This window comes from Vulpes lagopus, chromosome 12, assembly GCF_018345385.1.
Source record: "Vulpes lagopus strain Blue_001 chromosome 12, ASM1834538v1, whole genome shotgun sequence".
NCBI lineage: Eukaryota > Metazoa > Chordata > Mammalia > Carnivora > Canidae > Vulpes > Vulpes lagopus.
In genome coordinates this window covers 57,159,831-57,180,371 of record NC_054835.1, presented here as the reverse complement: position 1 = coordinate 57,180,371, position 20,541 = coordinate 57,159,831, and the positions used below count along the sequence as shown (strand labels likewise).

The window sequence follows — 20,541 nt, the reverse complement described above, 5'->3', positions numbered from 1 at the left end:
AGAGATGTGAGTTGGAAAAGGTTCCAAAGTGGCGCCTGTTACTTGTCTGCAGACCCAGGACAGGACATTCACTCTCTGCTGGCTGGGCCAACCTGCTCCCAAGCCAAGGTGACCCCGAGACTGCTAAAAGGGGAGGCTTAGCAAGAGAAAAGTCAATGACAACGTAATAGTTTGCCATTTAGCATCTTCAGATCAGGGAAGACGAGAGCTAGGGGTCCAGCTATACCCCCCAAGTGATACCTACTTGCTGCTCCTGTTGTCTCATAGGTCCGGAAACATTACGCTGAGCCTGTAGCATCTGCTGCTGGATTTGTAAACGTTGGTATGCCTGTTGACACAGAGTTAAAATATTGTAAGAAGGCCATCAATACATGATTCAACTTTTCTATTTAAAAAAAGAAGAGAGGGCAGCCCTGGTGGCGCAGCGGTTTAGTGCCGCCTGCAGCCCAGGGTGTGATCCTGGACACCCGGGATCGAGTCCTACGTCGGGCTTCCTGCATGGAGTCTGCTTCTCCCTCTGCCTGTGTCTCTGCCTCTCTCTCACTCTCTCTGAATAAATAAATAAATAAACAAACAAACAAATAAATAAACAAATCTTTAAAAAAATAAAAAATAAAAAAAGAAGAGAGAGAGAAAGAGAGAGAAGAGCCAAGATTCTTGGTCCCCCTTACCATACTGTGGTTTAAGCAGACTGTGAGGTGGAAGCATTTTTTAGAAAGAGAAATGTTGGGCAGCCTGGGTGGCTCAGCGGTTTAGCACTGCCTTCAGCCCAGGGTGTGATCCTGGAGACCTGGGATTGAGTCCCACATCAGGTTCCCTGCATGGAGCCTGCTTCTCCCTCTGCCTGTGTCTCTGTCTCTCTCTTTCTCTCTCTGTATTCTCATGAATAAATAAATAAAATCTTAGAAAGAGAAATGTCTTTCCCAAACCCTTCTAGCGTATAGATTTTTATAAAGTAATTCAGTCAGTACCCCTGCTTAGTGTAGGTAATGAGGTTTGTCAGCAAATACTTCTCAGTTAATGAAGAGATAATTCTTCTGCTTGAGTCATACAAACTAAAAGGAAAAAGAAATGATGGGAAAATGAAACACTCTTAATTCTTAAGTAATATAGATGAAAGTTGTCCAGAATGGCTCAGATTGTGGCAGAACGGCAGTGACTGGCCACTCCAGACAATCACAAAGCAGTATGTACTCAAGGCTTGTGAGTGCCAGGGACCCATGATGATGTCCTTTGACAGCGGCCTAAATCCCGGCCTGTGGCACTACTGTCACAGGCCCCGCCTGCCCAGCTAGCTTAAGTGGCTATGAGCACCTCTGCACACCCATGCAAGTTTCATCATTTGGTCACTTCGAAATACTGGTTGCCTCTTATATATTATTTTCTTATAACATGGAATTTTGAGCATGTGTTTAGCAAGAGGATTTATTAAAACAGGATCCAAATTAGAAATGCCTCATTAATCTCTAAATTATAGAGGAATAAAATATTCCACTTAAGTGAATCTTTAAAGGCCCTAAAACTTAACTTCAGGATACACCAAAACCTTATTTTACCAATTATTTTGAAAAAAAAAATTAAAAACAATATGCACAGTTTGTAAAACAATATATTAAACATAATTCAAGATTTTCTTGAGATGGCTGCAGCTTTCATTTTTTTTTTAAAGGACACTGCGAGTGGTGGGCTGTGGTGGAATTGAAACCCTCATGCACGGCCAGTGGAAATGTAAAACGTGGGCAGCCCAGGTGGCTCGGCGGTTTAGCGCTGCCTTCAGCCCAGGGCATGATCCTGGAGTCCTGGGATCGAGTTCCACATCGAGCTTCCTGCATGGAGCCTGCTTCTCCCTCTGCCTCTCTCTCTGTGTCTCTCATGAATAAATAAATAAAATATTTTAAAAAATATATATATTTTCTTGCTTTTTCTGCCATCTTTCTGTGCCGCCACAATGGTGCATGCGAATGTCCTGGCAGATGCTCTGAAGAGCATTAACAGTGCTGAAAAGAGAGGCGAAGGCCAGGCTCTTACTAGGGCCATACTCCAATGTCACAGTTCAGTTTCTAATTGCAACCATGAAGCACGGTTATATTGGCAAATCTGAGATCACTGATGATTTTTAAGAGCATTTGTTTCCAGGGCCTGGGGCTTCACTAACTGGAAAACTGGACCCTCAAACTTGTGAGTCTAACAGCCAGTAATGGGTTAGCGCCAACAGGGCCCAGGGCTCCCCTGTAAGGAGAGCTTTGGCATCAATGCTTTTGTCTATCAGCTGGGAAAATTGTTGTGAACCTCATAGGCACAGGTTAAACATGAGCGGAGTGATCAGCCCAAGATTGGATGTACAACTCAAAGATCTAGAAAAATGGTGGAATAATCTCCTGTTCTGCCAGTTTGGTTTCACTGTGCTGACAAGCTCAGCTGGCATCATGGACATGAAGTAGCAAGATGAAAATGCACAGGAGGGAAAGAAAATCCTGTGATTCTTTTTCTGGAGATATAATATATACATGCAAATAAAATGCCTCAATGGAAAAAAAGATTTTCTTGATGCCTTTCACACTATAGGGGTCAATAAAATTTACCATATAAGTAAGAGATTCTAGAAGATCAGTATGATAACTAACTATGTCTCAGGTCAGAATATAGCCATGTCTTCAGTGTTATCAAGGAGCAGAAAGCTATTTTCCTCTATAACAAACAACACATCTAAATAATATGCTTTCTAAATATGTACCTGAATTTTACGGTTGTTTCTTTCTCCATCTCTGAGGTTAGGGGTCTCTGTTACTGTTGGTAGTAAAAGCAATAATCCTGTGGGCTTGAACCACCTATTCATGGCACTTTCAGGTCCTGGGAAATCTTACCACCATGCTGCAAGGTGTGCCCCCCACCCTATCTCCCATTTTATGGACCAAGAAACAGCGTCTGAGAGCCAACATGATCATGGCCCCACTTTCTGAGCTCTGTGTTCTCCCTGACACCACAATTCGTCTCAGAGCACTTTTCCCCTCCCATCCCATGCTGCTACTTACTGGAAAACTGGACCCTCAGGCTGGTTAGACGTGAGTCTTAACAGCCAGTAAAGGGTTAGGACCAACATGGCCTGGGGCTCTCCTGTAAGGAAAGCCTTGGCATCAATGCTTTTGTCTATCAGAGACCTTTTTTCCCTTCCTTGACCAGGATTCCTGGTCATTTTCTAGGAGATGAAGTTGCTCGACAAGACTTCGAAATAAAGCAGGTTGCTCGACAAGACTTCGAAATAAAGCAGGTGTCAATATTTTACAGAAAGGTCTTTAGTGTATATAAATCTGTATGCATAGAGATATGGTGGTATGGCATTTTATGGTAAAAACAGTAAGATGTTGAAAACTTAAAATTTAAGGTATGTTAAATTGTAAAACTTTCAAGATTAGGCTACATCAGCCTTTCTTAACAGGGGTTGTGAGAGAGAATTAAACCCTAATCTCAAAGGCATCTACCATATGTAATGAAGTAACTTCTCTTTCAAGCTTCCAGAACAGTCTTTATGTGAACCACCTTTGAAGAATTTAGATAGTTGTCACTTGAATGAATTTCTGTGTTCTCTCTTCTGGTTCTGATAGGAAACTCTGGATGAAAAAGGTTAGCTGACTGGAGGCTATTATGCTGAGTGAAATAAGTCAATTGGAGAAGGACAAACAGTGTATGTTCTCATTCATTTGGGGAATATAAATAATAGTGAAAGGGAATATAAAGGAAGGGAAAAGAAATGTTGGGAAATATCAGGAAGGGAGACAGAACATAAAGTCTCCTAACTCTGGGAAACGAACTAGGGGTGGTGGAAGGGGAGGAGGGCGGGTGTTGGAGGGGAATGGGTGACGGGCACTGAGGCGGACACTTGACGGGATGAGCACTGGGTGTTTTTCTGTATGTTGGTAAATTGGACACCAATAAAAATTAATTAAAAAAAAAAAAAGAAAAAGGCTAGCTGAGAGCCCGGGCTGAAGGACATGCCTGCTGTTAGGGTCTGGGATGCTCTCTGAAGGGGCCAGAGAATTCACAAAGCTGGGGAAAAACACCCGTAAGCGCAAAACTTCCTAATTTTTAATAGTCTAAAAAAATTTATGAATGTCTCAATGACATTCCCTGACATTAAGAAAGCATGGCATCAATGACTTTTATTGGTCAGTGGCTATGTCACTGGCATAGCTACGGGAATGTCAGTGGGTACTTTTCCTGAGTTCTCGAAGCTGAAAGGATCTGCCCACTTACCAGCTGCAGCTGATAGAGCTGGTTCAACATCGTCATATGCTGAGGATTGATTGGCGAGGTCAATAGTGCAGGGTTGAGACCAATGTTTTTTGCTGCAAACTGCAAAAGCTGTGCTTGAACCTGTTGAACAGAAGACAGAGTATCAGGCACCCGTGTCCCTATTGAAATGGCCACCAGTCTAGGCAGTCTTTGAAGATGCAGAGCTGATTAATCAGTGACAGTTATACTGGTCTTAAGAATTAACTTCAAAAGCCATTAAAAAAACTCATGAGCATTTTGCCATTAGTAGTTCACATGCTTCTGTGGAAAATAAGGAAGGAAGGAAGAGAAAGAGCCTTCTGCCTCAGAATATTTTATCATGAATTAAGATGCTAGGGCTCTGGGTGACTCCTGTTGAAAACTGATATCACATTCTGTTATGTGAAAATAAACAGGCATGGCTCAAGGACTTGAAACAGTGATTGTGGGGTCTCCACCCAGGATGGGCTCGGGAAGTAGTCTACACCTGCTCTGCCAGCCCCGACCTGGATATCAGGCTGCTCTCCCATTTGGGGGTGGGGGGGGCTTCAAGTGGAATTTACTGCTCTGAAACCATCCAGGGCCTGCTATCAGAGATTTTGATGTTTTCCACTATGTACTATGTGTCCTTATCACAATATTTATGCAAGATGATTTTTTAGGTAGCATGTGGAAGGGCATCTTTTACTTTAATAATTATTTACTGTGTATCAGAAAACTGACTTTTCTATTTATGGTAGATATGTAAAGTTTTCTATTAGAATAAATTAATTTCAGCAGGCAAGTCATTTGAAGAAAACATGCTATGTAATAGTACAGGTCATGTGGGGGCACGAGGGTGACACATGCTTTGCTGGGTGTGGGAAACCTGCTGTCACCAGGCCCAGCTCTGTCCCCAGGCTTGGATAGTGGGACATGAGTAGATGTGTTGTGTGATTGGGAAGGGCTGTGGCAGAGCGTCCTGCAGGGCCACACAAGAGAAGCAAACACCTGTCCTGTCTAAGCTTCTGTACTCGGGGGTCTCTGGTATAGCAGTTCACCTTGTATCATGATGAACAAATTTAACTATTATTTTACCTACATTTCAGCCATCTCAACTCACAAACCTGGGATCAACCAATTGTGGAGGGATAACTCCTTCCAGCTAATTCTATAACTTATCATTAGTATTATTCAGTATTTTTAGAAGGGATGAGGACTGAAACACTGTAAGGAAAAACTCAGTCTGAAGTATAGAATTAAGGAATGTTCCATAAGTAAATGATATTAACATGAAAAAATTCCATATGCTTTAGAGCTATGCAAAATAAGATATCCTTTTCCTTCCTTTTGTTTGACACTTTTTAAAAAAGAATTTCTGTAGGCAAAAGTGGTCTAACACAAAGTAATGAACTTAACTAAGGAGTCTGTAACATATTAATACACATTCTATGACCTATGATCCCATGCAGTTGGCCACTAAGGCATCCTTAGGGCCCTGATTGCTCCTGGGTGCTCCCTCACATAGGGAGGGCTAAGCCATGTTTCAGCCAGTTATCTCCCCTCCTAGCCAGGACAATTCATCAGGCTCAGCTGAATATATTTGTCAAGGCCAGGACAAAAATCCCATCATGGTGGCATGTGAGGCACATCTTTTCACCCGGCAACACCGCTCCTGACAGGAGGACAGATCGCTGGCTGAAGAGCAGTTCTGAAAGTGCCTCCTGCAGCGGGAGGACAAACGGACAGGCTGAAAGGACTGTCTAAGTAACACCGGAAGGCTCCTCTTGGGTGTGGGTAAATTCGCTCTCACTTTAAAGCAGTGCCATTGCTGAGGCACAGACACCACAGGATGGCCACTGGGTCCCCTGACTCAGAGCGCATGGTCAAGGGTCGGACCTGAGGGGATAGAAACGGAGGCACTTGAGCACGGAGGCTGGGCTGGGAGGAGCTCAGAGGCTGCACGGGGGGCTGCGGCGGCTGTTGCATGGTCCTGGCTTGTGCTGCTCCGCTACTGCCGAACATACCCAGATTGCCACTCGGTATCTGCGGGGAGACAGAAGGGCCAAGTGGTTAGGGAGCTGGGCGATGGAAGGGCCCTGGAGGAGGCTGTGCTCTCCTAAATGTGACAGCAAAAGCGTACCGACTTCTACCAAAGTGAATTCATAGTAAATGGTGCCATTCAGACTGGTCCCTGACGACAGTCAGCCCGCGAAGCTGGCCTATGTTTTTAAATCACAGAGGCCACAGAGTAGGGCCAGTCAGAACATGTCCTCGAACCAGGCTATCACATCCGAAGACATGACCACCACATAGCACGACGAATAGAAGCAACGCATAGCTACTGGGCTGCTCAACTTTCCTCAAAGGGTATGTGCAGTGAGTTAAGGAGTGGTAAGGGGTAGAGATTACAAACTCGAAGACACCAACATTTTCAGTGAGGAAACAGAAGAATAATCTCAGCCAAAGCTGAAGCTGAATAACGAGACAAGTCTAGGTAGTTACCTTTGTGCTAAATATAATCAACACATTTTTCAGGGTACCTTCTGCTCTCCTAGAGGAAGTTACCTGATGGACACTGAGCAGCAGACCCGCCAGGTGGGCTAATTCCCAGCTCCTGCCTGCCAGCTGGTGAACCATCACATGGCAAAAGCCCCGAAAAGCAGGTGGTACGCTGAGTTACCACTAGGGTTAGCAACCTAAGACGGCGAGGCTTGTGCAGATGGGGATGGCACTGGGAAGAGGTACCACTGACTGCTACCCTGGGAGAAGAGGCACACCCAGGGCACTGCTTAAAAAGAAGTTTCAAAGGTGGGTGCATGTCAGCCTCGTGTGGGAGGAAATCCATAAAAAGGACGTCCTATAGATGGGAAAAGCATGAGTGGCTTGTATGTCACGTCTTCTAGGGAGATGGGGAGAGACAAATGGCATGAAGCAGCAGTCAATACAAACTCTCAGTCCTCCCTTCTGTGACACCTGTCAGGGACTCACTTTCCCTGCATGTCAAAGACAGGGAAAATGCCTCAATGTGGCTCTCTGGAAACCCCAAGACATTACCTCTATTTCAGGGAGCAAGGGGAGTGAGTGGTGTTTTCTCACAGACCAGGGTATGTAAGGTCTGGATTGCCAGGAGGAAGGATGGCATCACCTGGATCCATGAAGGGATTTGGCAACTGAAGACCACTCTGCAGGATGCACCATTTAAAGCAGCAATACATTAGCAATGAGAGCACTGAACTCAGGCATGAGTTTGTTAGGTGTAAAAATAAATAAAATTCTATTTCCTAGAATATGGTTCAATTTCAAGAACTGGATTCAACTTTCAATACTTGTACATCACTTGAAGGGAAATCCTTCTAGATTTCAGCTACCTTTATAAAGGTATTAGTTAAAAATCAGAGAGTATAGGTCCCAAACACATTTTTTAGAGACAGGTGAAACCGAGACTACACTTCCATCTCTCCCCACAGCCTTACCTGTCTAGAAGAATTCAAGTTTTGCATGCCCAGCCCTGAGGCAATCCCACCCAGGGCCTGATTAGGGAGTGCACTGTTTGAAAGGGGGAGCTTCAGGCTTGGTGAAGGCAAAAACGGTGAAGTCGTGGGCTCTTCCACTAGGCCGCCGTCCTGATTGGAGAAAGAAAGGGTGAGCTGTGTGCAGTATTCGTCCGCAGACAAAGCACAAAGCAGTTTCCCAAGGACATATAAGGGGATGTGGATGAATAAAGAATTAAAAGATCAAAAAAGTGTGGATAACAAGAGAATGGAGAAATGGGCCAAAGGAAGAGGGGAAAAGAAAAAGAGAAACAGGATTAAGATGCTGCTCCCGTTTTAACAATTAATTTACAAACACAATCATTAGTTTATAATGCGCTCAGACCCTGCCCACCCCGCTCAGGGGCAGGGCTCAGGAGAAGGATGGAAATAGTAGCTGAAATCTTATTTGGAAAACACTTTATAACTGCTTTCAAATAAATAGGCTCCTTTCTTCATTACTAAGGCTCTGGGTAACATTCAGCTGTTTTTGACCTACCAACAGCAATTTCACATGGTTTAATCCAATAATAAGGTGAGTTATAAAGCAGAGAGAAAAAAGAAAAAGAAAAAAAAAGAGAAAAAAAAAAAAGAGAAAAAAAAATAAAGCAGAGAGAACCTTACTCTCTTTTATATTATTAAGGTCACATTACAGGTCAGGCCCTTTGCAAATTTATCTCCTCTAACTTCACAATAAGTGTGTAGTATTATTCTACGTTTTTTTTTTCTTTTTTGGGGGGTATTATTCTACATTTCAAAGTTAAGGAAATGAGTCAGGGTCTCACACTTAGCAAGTAAAAATATAAGATATCAAATTAAATAGCAATTTCACTAAGCATCCTGGATATGAACCACACCACAGCAGGGTGGGGGAGGGCAGGGCTTGATTCAAGGCCCTCCCCCACCACAGCTTTCTGCAGAGGAGTGTGTGGCAGAGGACAATGTTTATTTGTGAGCAGAGATGAAGTTTATCTCTCTCTCCAGTAAACCTTTCTGTTCTGATTTTTTTTTTAAACCTGTCCTTTCTTGCTTCAATTTTATTTTCAAGATTAACATTTTGATTGAATTTCATGGGATGCTGGTCTCCCCCTTTTGAAGTCACACCAATTTGGAGAGGGCGCATCACTACATGACAATCCTGAAGGGACTGAACCGGTGTGTGGACATGTGAACCACCCTGGGGGCTTCCAACATGCTCTCTGAAATGGCCAAGCGGGGCCGGCTAGATACGGGTGCCTGCGCCCAACCACTTCTAGTCTCTTTTTCTGAGATTAAATGTGTAACACATCATTTCAGTCGGAAGAACAGTGCATATAAAATAAGACCGTAAAACAGAAATTTGATAACCCTGGTTATTAGACAAATTGAAGCAGATAACCCAGCCAAGTTCACCCACTAAAATGAAAAAGCAGTTTTTCAGTATTTTTTCAGTATTTTTTCAGTATTTTTTACCCCTAGTCACATCGTATGAAATACAATACTTTCTCTTCTGAGTTAAACATTCATATATATATATTTTTTAAACTGGATAAAAGTCACTTAAATATTGCAATCTGGCAAGTATTTAACCCAGCTTGCGTTAAGGACACAGTAAAAATGAAAAATACCTGTTATTAAAAACCAACCAACCAACAAACCACCCGAGTTCACACCTTGTCGAGAAAGGTGGGGCGGTCCCCGGAAGAGTCTTTGGAGACTGGTGGGCGGCAGCCAAGGGCTTTGGTGACCACTCCATTGTAGTCGGTCACTCCCAGTCCACGCTTGTCCACGTCCACCTTCTTTTCCAGCAGGGCGCCTGTACAACAAACAGAAGCAATGCTTACACCCAAACGCCCAAGGAATGTCAGTCAGGGATGCCAAGCACAAGATGGGCGCCAGTTGGAGCCTTTAACCCCATGAAAAATGGAGAGGCTGTGGTGTCGCTCTTGCAAGCCTCTGTCAGTTTGTAAACAGGCCCTGCTCTTAGCCCTGCTCTGGCTCCTTCCACTCCAATCACACCTGCCACTCTGCTCCTCAGGGCCTGCCCTTCCTCCCCACTGGGAGGCACCCCCTTCTTCACACAGACCTTCCCTGATCTTGTTTAAAATGGCACTGCTGAACCCTCACAGCCATTGGTTTCCATTTCCTGCATCCCTGTGAGCTGCAAGGGCTCTTCCACATACTGTAGACACAATATCATATAGAACAGACACAGTTTTAGTCCTTATGGGCTCTTGGGCTAGTGATTGGTTTTGTGTGGCCACCTTTGCCTTTGTGCTATTTTACAATTCTAACAAGCTACAATGAACTTCTTCCAGTTCTCACGGATTGTCACATCTGTCCTGGTGGCTTATATCACACATTCTGGTGCCTGCACATTAATTATAAAGCTGATCCTCATCATACATGGATTCTGTGCTTGTGAATTTACTGGCTGGCTAAATTTATCTGTAGCCCTAAATCAATAACTGGCACTTTTGTGGTCATCTGTGGACATGTGGAGGGTAGTGAAAAATCTTGGTTGCCTGAACACACTTTCCTAACTCAGGCCAAACAAGATGCTCTCTGCTTCATACTCAGCTCTTCTACAGTAACAAATATCCCTTTGTGGTCTATTTAGTGCCATGTTTTCCACAGTTTTGTGCTTTTTGTTGGTGACTGCGGTGTTTAAAATGGACCCTAAGTGAGTGCTAATATGGTCTTTTGGGTTCCTGTGTGCGAGAAGGAAGTCTTGTGCCTGATGGAGAAAACGTGTTAGGTGAGCGCTGTTGAGGCACGAGTTACAACGCTGCTGTTCAAGTTCAACGTGAGTGAATCAGCGATCTGGTTTGTCCAGCAAAGGAAGAGCAGCATTGTAACTCAGGAACCCAAGAGACCACACTGTTAGCTCTTTCTGAACACTCTTACATATATACCTACAGTGTGTGATGAAGCTACGGAAAGGATGGAAAAGTGGCTTTTTGGATGACAAGGTGATGACTGATTTTTTTGTTTGTTTGTTTAAGTAGGCTGCATGTGCAGCATGAAGCCCAACACAGGGCTTGAATTCACAACCCTGAGATCAAGACCTGAGCTGAGACCAAGAGTCCGATGCTTAATGGACTGAGCCACCCAGGCACCCCAAGATGGTGACTGATTTTAAGAAAGGTGTAGCAGAGAGCACTACAGTATAGATGGCCAAAGAGATTTATGGTCAAATGACCCAGGGTCAGGAAAATGCTACATCTTTCCTAGCTAATGTTTTCCTATAAAGAAAGAAATATGGCATATAGCTATTTGTGAGAAATATGTATTAAGTAAGGTGTCTTTAGATAGAAACACACACAAAGCAAGGTTATATACTGACTGGTTAACAAAAATGCTGTGGCCAGAGGCTTGTGGGAACTGGATCCTATATTTCCTGGGAATGAAGAACAGGAACCAAATGCATTTTACAGGTGAATGTTTAACATACTTATTATTTTATTTACTTATTTCTTAACTGAATAAATCTGATGTGTAACACTGTATAAGTTTAAGGTGTATGTGTAACTTTGATGCATCTGCATATTGGTAGCATAGTTACCTGGTTACATAATTTATACTACATTACTGTCTGTATTCCTCACACGGCCCACTGGATCTCTGTGGCTTATGTACTGCTTGTTACAAATCTGTACCCTCAAATACCACCACTCCCCACCCTCTCCAACAGCCCCACTCCCCAGTAACACCATTCACTCTCTGTGCTGTACAGGTTGAACTTTGATAGATTCCATGTGTGAGCGGAATGAAACAAGACCATGAAGTACTTGTTTTGTCTGACTTTGCTCACTCAGGATCAGGAACTTAAGGTTCACATTGTTGCAAATGGCAGGAGATCTTCCTTTCTCACAGCTGAATAATGTTCCACTGTGTGCATGAGCCATTTCTTTCTTATCCATTCACTCGCTGATGGGCATTTGGGTTGTTTCCCTACCTTGGCTATTGTGAATAATGCTGTGATAAACAAAGAAGTGTGGATATCTTGCCAAGATCTCATTTTCATCCTTTGGGTATATGCCCAGACCTGGAATTGCTGGATCGTACAGTAAGTCTACTTCTAATTTTTTGAGGAACCTCCATATTGTTTTCCATACCAGTTGGACAAATTTATACTCCTCCCAACAGTGCACAAGGGTTCCCTTTTTACCACATCCTTGCCAGCACCTGTTGTCTCTTGTCTTCTTGACAGAAGTCATTCTGACAGGTGAGGGGAGATCTCATCGTGGTTTTGATTTGCATTTTTCTGATGAGGAGGGATGCTGAGCATCTTTTCATGTGTCTGTTGGTCATCTGATATCCACTTTACAGAAATGTCTATTTAGTTATATTACCTATTTTTTAAAAAAGTTTTTATTTATTCATAAGAGACACAGAGGCAGAGGCAGAGGCAGAGACATAGGCAGAGGAAGAAGCAGGCTCCCTGTGGGGAGCCCAACATGGAACTCAATGCCAGGACCCCAGGATCCCAGCCCAAGACAAAGGGAGACGCTCAACCACTGAGCTACCAGGCGCCCCTCTACCTATTTTTTTCAGACTTTTTTGTTGTTGTTTTAGTTGACTGAGTTCCTTTTTTTTTTTTTTTTAAAGGTTTTATTTATTCATGAGAGACACAGAGAGAAAGGCAGAGATACAGGCACAGGAAGAAGCAGGCTCCTTGCAGGGAGCCCAGTGTGGAACTCAATTCCGGAACCGGGATCATGCTCTGAGCCAAAGGCAGATGCTCAACCAATGAGCCACCCAGGCGTCCGAGACGGAGTTCTTTATATATTTTGGATATTAACCCCTTATCCAATATATGGCTTACAAAATATTTCTCCCATTCTCTAAGTGTTTATTATTTCTTATGCTGTGCAGAAACTTTTGAGTTTGACATAGCCTCATCAGTTGATTTTTCTTTTGTTGTTTGTGCTTTTGCCATCATGTCCCCAAATTATTGCCAAGACCAATACTAATGGACTTCTTCAAGTTTTTTTTCCACAAGTTTTATGGGATCAGGATTTTTGTTTAAGCATTTGATCCATTAAGAGTTAATCTTTGTGAATGGTGTGAGATAGGGTTCCAATTTCATTGTTCTGCACACATTTCTCCATTTTCCTCAGAACCATGTGTTGAAAACACCATCCTTTCCCCACCGAGTATTCTTGGCTTCTTTGTCAAGTATTATGTTGACTGTATCTGCTGGGATGGATGGATGGATGGATGGATGGATTTATTTATTTATTTATTTATTTATTTTTAAAAAATTTTTTTTATTTATTTATGATAGTCACACAGAGAGAGAGAGAGAGGCAGAGACACAGGCAGAGGGAGAAGCAGGCTCCATGCACCGGGAGCCCGACGTGGGATTCGATCCCGGGTCTCCAGGATCACGCCCTGGGCCAAAGGCAGGCGCCAAACCGCTGCGCCACCCAGGGATCCCGATTTATTTATTTTTTAAAAAGATTTTATTTATTTAATCATGAGAGAGAGAGAGGGAGAGGAAGAGAAAGAGAGAGAGAAAAAGAGAGAGAGAGAGGCAGAGACACAGGCAGAGAGAGCAGGCTCCATGCATGGAACCTGACGTGGGACTCGATCCTGGGTCTCCAGGATCAGGCCCTGGGCCGAAGGCAGTGGCGCTAAACTGCTGACCCACCTGGACTGCTCTCTGCTGGGATTTAATTCTGGGCTCTGTCCTGTTTCACTGGTTGATGGGTCTAACTTTTTTTTTTTTTAATAAGCTCAAGGCTCAAAATGGGGCTTGAACTCACAACCTGAGATCAAGTTACATGCTCCACTGATTGAGCCAACCAGGTGCCCCACATGTGTCTATTTTTGTGTCAGTACCCCATTATTTTGATTACTGTGGCTTTGCAGTACAGTTTGAAATTCAGAAGTGTGATACCTCCAACTTTGTTCTTTCTCAGGACTGCTTTGGCTATTTGGAGTATTTTGTAATTACACACACGTTTTAGGATTGTTTCCTCTATTTTTGTGAATGCCTTTGTTTTGTTTTTAAAGATTTTATCTATTTATTCGTGTAAAACATGGAGAGGCAGAGACATAGGCAGAGGGAGAAGCCGACTCCCCGTGGGGAGCCTGATGTGGGACTTAATCCCAGGACCCCAGGATCACGCCCTGGTCTGAAGGCAGACACTCAACCACTAAGCCACCCAGGTGCCCCTGCCTTTGGTTTTTTGATGGGGATTGCAATTAACCTATAGGTGGTCTTGGGTAATACAACCATCTTAATAATATTCTTTTTTTTTCTTTTTATCTGTGTACATGAGACACCTCTACATTTGTTTGTGTCTTCTTCAATTTTTCAGCAATGCCCTACAGTTTTCATCGTGCAGATCTCATTTCCTTGGTTAAATTTATTCCTAAGTATTTTATTGTTTTTGATGCTATTGTGAATGGCATGGTGTTATGTCTTTTTCAGATGTTTCATCACTAGTGTAAAGGAATGCAACTGATTTCTGGATGTTGATTTTGTATCCTGCCACTTTACTGAAATTGTTAATTCTAAGTTTTTTTTTTTACTGATTCTTTGCAATTTTCTATGTATAGGATCAAATCAGCAGCAAATAATGAGAATTTGACTTCTTCCTTTCCAACATGGATGCCTTTTTTTCCCCTTTGTCCTGCCTAATTGCTCTGGCTAGGACTTCTGGTACTATATTGAAGTGGAGAGAATGGGCATCCTTGTCTTGTTCTTGATCTTACAGGAAACATTTTCTATTTCTCTCCACTGAGTTAATGTCAGCTGTGGGTTTGTTGTGTATGGCCTTTATTATGTTGACATATGTTCCTTCTATACCCAGTCTGCTAAGGCATTTTTTTTTTTTTAAATCATGAAAGGATGCTATATTTTGTCAAATATTTCTTCTGCATTTACTGAGAAGATCACATGATTTTTATCTTTCATTTTATTGATGTGATGTGTTACATTTATTGATTTGTGTTATGCTGAAGCAGTCTTGCATCCCAAGTAATCCCACTTGGTCATGGAATATAATCCTACTCATGTGTTGTTGGATTCAGTTGGTTAATACTTTGCTGAGAATTTGTGCATCTCCATTCACCAGGGGTATTGATCGATAGTTTTCCTGTGGCATCCTCATCTGGTTTTGTATCAAAATAATGCTGGCCTCGTAGAATAAGTCTGGCAGTGTCCCCTTCTCCTTGATATTTTGTAAGAGTCTGAGAAGGACTGGTATTAGTTCTTCTTCAGTACTTGGTAGAATTTCTTCTAGTGAGTCATCTGGTCCTGGAGTTATCTGTGTTTTGATTTACTGGCTCAATTGCTTTTTTTTTTTTTTTTTTTTAGATATTATTTATTTATTTGAGTGAGAGTGAGCATGAGCAGGGGTGAAGAGCAGAGGGAGAGGGAAAAGCAGACTCTTTCCTGAGCAGGGAGCCTGACATGGGGCTCAATATAAGGACCTTGGGCTCATGACCTGAGCTGAACGTAGATGCATAACTGACTAAGCCACTCAGTACCCCCAAACTAAAGTTAGTTTTATGGCCTATCTCTATCTGGAGGGGTGCTGAGTTCGAGTCCCACATGTAGAGATTACTTAAAAATAAAACCTTAAAAAAAAAGGAGATGTATTCTGAAAAATGTTCCATGTGTGCTTGAAAAATATATATATTCTGCTGCTGTTGGATGAAATGATCTGTATCTGTATTTTAGGTCATCCACTTGCTGTAAAGTGTGGTTCAATTCAATTTTTCCTTACTGACTGTCTGGATGATCTATCAATTGTTGGTAGTGGGGTATCTGATTACCATAATAACTTTTTCCCTTATGATCTATTATGAATTATTTAATGTACTTTAGTGGTCAGGTGTTGAGAACGGATATATTTTTATATAACTATAAACTATTTTTTATAACTATTACATCTTCTTGACATATTGACTCCTTTCATCATATAATCACCTTCTTTGACTTTTGTTATCATTTTAGGCTTCAAGTCTATTTTGTCTGATATTGCGAATGGCTATCCTTGCCTTCTTTTTGTTTTTGTTTGTTTGGCATATCATCATTCATCCTTTCAACTTGAGCCTGTATGTGTCCTGGAGCTGCAATGACAGGACATTGTGATGCCCAGAGATCACAATGTTGGGACTCGTGGCTTCAATCTATCCAGCCACTCTGTGCCTTCTGATTGGTGAGTACAATGCACTGACATTAAGAGAGAGTACTGACAGCGCACCTGGGTGGCACAGTTAAGTGTCTGACTCTTGATTTTGGCTCAGGTTATGATTTCATGGTCCTGGGATCGAGTTCCACATCAGGTCTGCACTCAGAGTGGTATCTGCTTGAGATTCTCTCTCTCTCTCCCCTTCCCGCTCATGCTTTCTATAATAAATAAATCAATCTTAAAAAAAGAGAGAGAGAGATTACTGACATTAAGAACTTACTGCTGCCCTTTATCTTGTGCCTTCTGGTTCTTCTGTTCCTCCATTGTTCGTTCTTCTGCCCCTGTCTACTTTCTACATTGGTGGTTTTCCACTTTCTGTGTTTTGTGTCTCCATTCTGGATTTTTGCTTTGTGGATACCATGAGGTTTACAGTAAACATCTCACAGATAGAACAGTCCTTCTCCTGCTGATAGCAGTTTCTCTTTGTTCCATCCTTTTGCTTTTCCCCCTTTATATTTTTGATGTCACAAATGATCCCTTTTTGTGCCGTGATTTTGTTGTAGTAGTAGTCAAGTTGTAGTAGCCACAGTTATGATTACTCCTATTTTTCCTTTAACCTTTATATACTATTCTAAAACACAGTGATAATTTTCTGATTCTGATTATTTATCACCATTAGTTATTATTACTTTTAAAGCTCCAGAACAAGGGCTGCTTGTTCCTTGAGGTCAATCTCATCTCTCACCCAGAGTAAGTGCTCCACTGACATGGTGACATCTCTGTTGCCCCCTGAGGAGGCCCACTCTGGGGCTAGGTGTGAAGAATTGGGCTCAAGATTGAGCCCAATCTGTGTCAAATGAAGTCTGACCTGTAGTCCTAGAGCCTTTCTCCAAGAATGTCACTATGACCTCCCCGCAGAGTAGATGGAAAAAAACTCCTCTATTTGTTGAAGTGCTAGGAAAAAAATGAAACAAAACAAAACAAAAACAAACAAGAAAACCAAACAAACAAACAAACAAAAAAAACCCCAACCAACATGCCTCAATGTCGGGTCTGGCCATTTGTCCCAAGACCATCTATCTCCAGAGACTGGCTGTGGGGTCAGTATATGTCCTGTGGTTACTACTTTGCTGAAGCCTGGTTCTGTCTACCCAGTACATATTCAACCATGAACCCAGGATTACAATGAAAAGCTTTGGAAATCTAAACTCCACACACTGGCACCTTTAAAAAAGTGTGCTATAAGAGTGTATCATCTTACTTACTCATGGCCTGGTCAAGATTCATATTGTTACTCTTCAAGGCCTCTTCAGCTGGCTCTCTCTGTGTAGGTAAATAGAGTTTTGATTAGGATTACACTTTTATGATAACAAGCTAGTAAAGAGTTCTACCACTATTAGCTTAGAGAAATGATTACTGTTGACTTAATATTACTAGGTTTTGGAACTAGAAATACATCTCTTCGTTGTTGAGGCTAGAGACAAAGGTCTTCTAAGTGAAAGGCACTTAGAACATGTATTGAATTGACTTTTAAAGGATTTGTAGTCAACACTTTAAAAACCAAATGTACAGTGCCTGTGGAATCTTGTCATTGATTCTTTACAAGTAGCAATGGTTCAGTAAAGATGAAATCCCCACCAGGACAGTTTCGGGACAGTCACTGTAGAAGTTAGAGCACACAGCTTCATTTTCTACTTCATGGACTCTGGGCTTTGCTGTCAATTACTTTTCACCAAGAAATGTAAAAACAAATAAAAGCAAACAAGTAGATTCATTTTGACAATTATCCCTTTAATAGGAACACATGCGTGTCAGTGTATGCAAGCACCACAGTAGAAATAAGGACTCCTGGGCAGGACTCCAGTGTCCCGCCCGTCCTCTCATACGGGAAGAGGCTGAGCCTCCCCTGGGTCTGTGCTCTGCCCAGCATCAGAGGGCCAATGCCTAATGTGAAGTATATAGTTCTAGACTGAGCCATTCTAGACTCATTCCTTAGGGACATCCACAGTAGTCAAAAGATAAATATTTGCTTGAGTAATGATCTAGAAAGAAGAGTTTTGAAGGGAAGACATAACAGATACAAGTGATATCCACACTATCCGAACTCTTATATTTGGTTTCAGGAACTGAACACATCATGACGCATTTTCAGAAGGTCACCCTGCAGTCTGAACTCTCCTTACCCATGACCTGAGACTCAGGAACTCAATAAGCTTGATTAGGATTCTTTTTCTGGACACAGAGCTTTAGTAATGTGTCCAAATTTTCTCTGGTAATCTGTCAATCTACAGCATAAACTAATGAAAATTCACTTTTAATTATAAATTAGAAGAAAGTATGAAATTATGTAAGCCAATGCAAAGAACAATGACACAGCATGTTTTATTCCAGGAAAAGGCTCTCACACCTTACTTGACAGAAACAGTACGGATCCTTGCTGTAGTTGAAAGCAACGATCCCTAAACAGAAGAAGTGTTCATGTAAAAGGGGAATTTACAAGTCAGGCTGTATGAAAACTCTTCTCCCTCAAAAGTCTTCCTTCCTTGTTACGCATGACAAATATGGGCAGGACACAATCAGGGCCACATGTGACAGCACACATGGAGGGTAGTAGTAAAATAAGACCCCAGTCACCGGGAAGCCCATGTCTGTGAGTTGTTTGATCAGCCGGTTCATGATCCAGGCCTCGTCCTGCTTGCCAGACGTTTTCATGCCCTAGAATGAAATGTGGGTCACAGTTGAATGCATTTCTTCTAGAAGTGGGAGATGCCTAAAATTCATAGTGATTTAAAAGTTAGAGCATCTTCCTGTATTAACATTGAACAATGCCATGTTCTAGAAAGTGCCCAACTCTGTTTTGTGGCTAGTATTAGGAATGATTTAGGGTGCATTTCCAAGTTGGCATATGTGTGTAATGTATGGACTTTTAAAAAGCAAGAGAATTCTTTTTCTTCCCCAGAGAATTAATTTAGTTCATCACAAATACATGCCACTTCCATTATTAAATAATCATAAGTGGTCCTTTGAACATGGCCCTATGCTAATACTATGTGAAGTTTGTGAAAGATTACATGTCTTCTGCCCTTTTATAAACTTACTGTAAAAGATGACAAAATGCAGGGGGTGCCTTCTAACAGAATGAAAAGGCAACAAGATGAAAGGAACAACAAGCCTGTTAATTTTATTGACTTTTCACTGCCTGCAGCCCCTCAGAGTAGAGAAGAAAGTAAATGGGCAAACATCAGTGAGGGATAAGATTGAAGAGAAGAAGGAGCAAGGGCAGGGCAGAGGAGGAGGAGGGGAGCGCAGGACAGAGGAGGAGGAGGGCTGAGCGGGGATGTTAACCATTTTCTCAGTTAATTTCCATCCTATCATCACAACTACAAAGATTTAAACCATGCATTAACATGGTAGAAAAAACATCCTCCTCTAAAATGATTCTTCACAGTGCTTTTCAAAATTGAGCCTGCCGTTCACTACAGAATGTAGTATATGGAGTGATACTCAACCAACAGGCGCTCTTCCCTCGAGGAAGTAGCTTTTCTGCGAGGCCATGGGAATCACTGCTGTGCTGCCAGGGCCAGAGTTGCCAAGATGACACCATATTTTAATTTACCAATTTAATATTTCTGGTCCCATCATTAATCGGATTATTGGCCAGCCCGATAGTAAAAAGACTCCCTTTTGATGTCTGTAATCACTTCTACTCCTAATGAAGAGAGCTTTGATTTTAGTTTCTGGGTTCTGCTTACTGCTAATTGAATGCTTTGTTAAATGAATTTTTTTTGAACAGACAATACCTTCAAAGAATGCGAAAGCAGGAAAAAAGTATAAACCAAAGCATCTTCTTCCCACCCCATGCTCTAGCTGCTGAGTTCTTACTCTCCCTAGCAGGAAACCCTTCTTTGCACACATGCACAGGCGCACTGTTTTCTTCTTCACCCCACTAATGTACATTTTTTTTCACTAATGTACATTTGAATCATTTTATTTTACTACAAACATGCTGCAATATAGAGCTGTGTACAAATGCCATCTGCTGCACCCCTGACAAGTAGAAGTACCACATCGACATGCTGACATCTGTAATGTGGACAGATGATGTCAAGCTGCCCTGTGTGTGGATCACACTGGTTTACATTCCAACCAGCAACATGATGGTGTTGTTTTTCTTTACGGCTTTGTCAACACAGCCTGTTTATGAGATGTTTGGATTTCTGCTGGTCTGAGAAGAAAAGAAAGCTGGCATCTCTCAGTGTAGTTTTATTTTTTAAAAAGATTTTCTTTCTTTGAGTGAGTGTGCAGGGGTGGGGGATAGGATGGGTTGGAGCAGATGGAGAGGGAGGAGCAGTCTCTGCCCTGAGCACAGAGCCTGACACGGGGCTCAATCCCAGGACTCTGCGATCACAACCTGAGCCGAAACCAAGTTGGACCCTGAGCCAATGGAGCCCGCCCCTGGTGCCCCTCTGTGTTGTTCTAAATTGCACTCTCTTTCCATAAGTCAGGCTGAACACCTTTTCATATGTGTGAGAGCTGTTTGCATTCGTTTTCCAGGGACCATCTATTTATATTCTTTGCTCATTTTTTTAGTGGATTACTAACTGATTTTTTTTTAAATCCATTTTTAGAAA

The 20,541-nt window shown here is 42.2% G+C and overlaps 1 protein-coding gene across 1 annotated transcript in view; it reads right to left on the bottom strand.

The window, feature by feature from the left end:
* Nucleotides 1-20,541, bottom strand: part of TNRC6C (trinucleotide repeat containing adaptor 6C) — a 103,877-nt gene that overhangs the window by 20,436 nt on the left and 62,900 nt on the right. The window contains exons 7-13 of the mRNA XM_041726439.1: nucleotides 18,545-18,625; nucleotides 17,176-17,233; nucleotides 9,434-9,576; nucleotides 7,725-7,874; nucleotides 6,148-6,294; nucleotides 4,252-4,371; nucleotides 245-328 (exon numbers count right to left, since the gene is read on the bottom strand). Coding sequence (XP_041582373.1) covers nucleotides 245-328; nucleotides 4,252-4,371; nucleotides 6,148-6,294; nucleotides 7,725-7,874; nucleotides 9,434-9,576; nucleotides 17,176-17,233; nucleotides 18,545-18,625 — 783 coding nt within the window. The remainder of the gene's footprint in view (nucleotides 1-244; nucleotides 329-4,251; nucleotides 4,372-6,147; nucleotides 6,295-7,724; nucleotides 7,875-9,433; nucleotides 9,577-17,175; nucleotides 17,234-18,544; nucleotides 18,626-20,541) is intronic.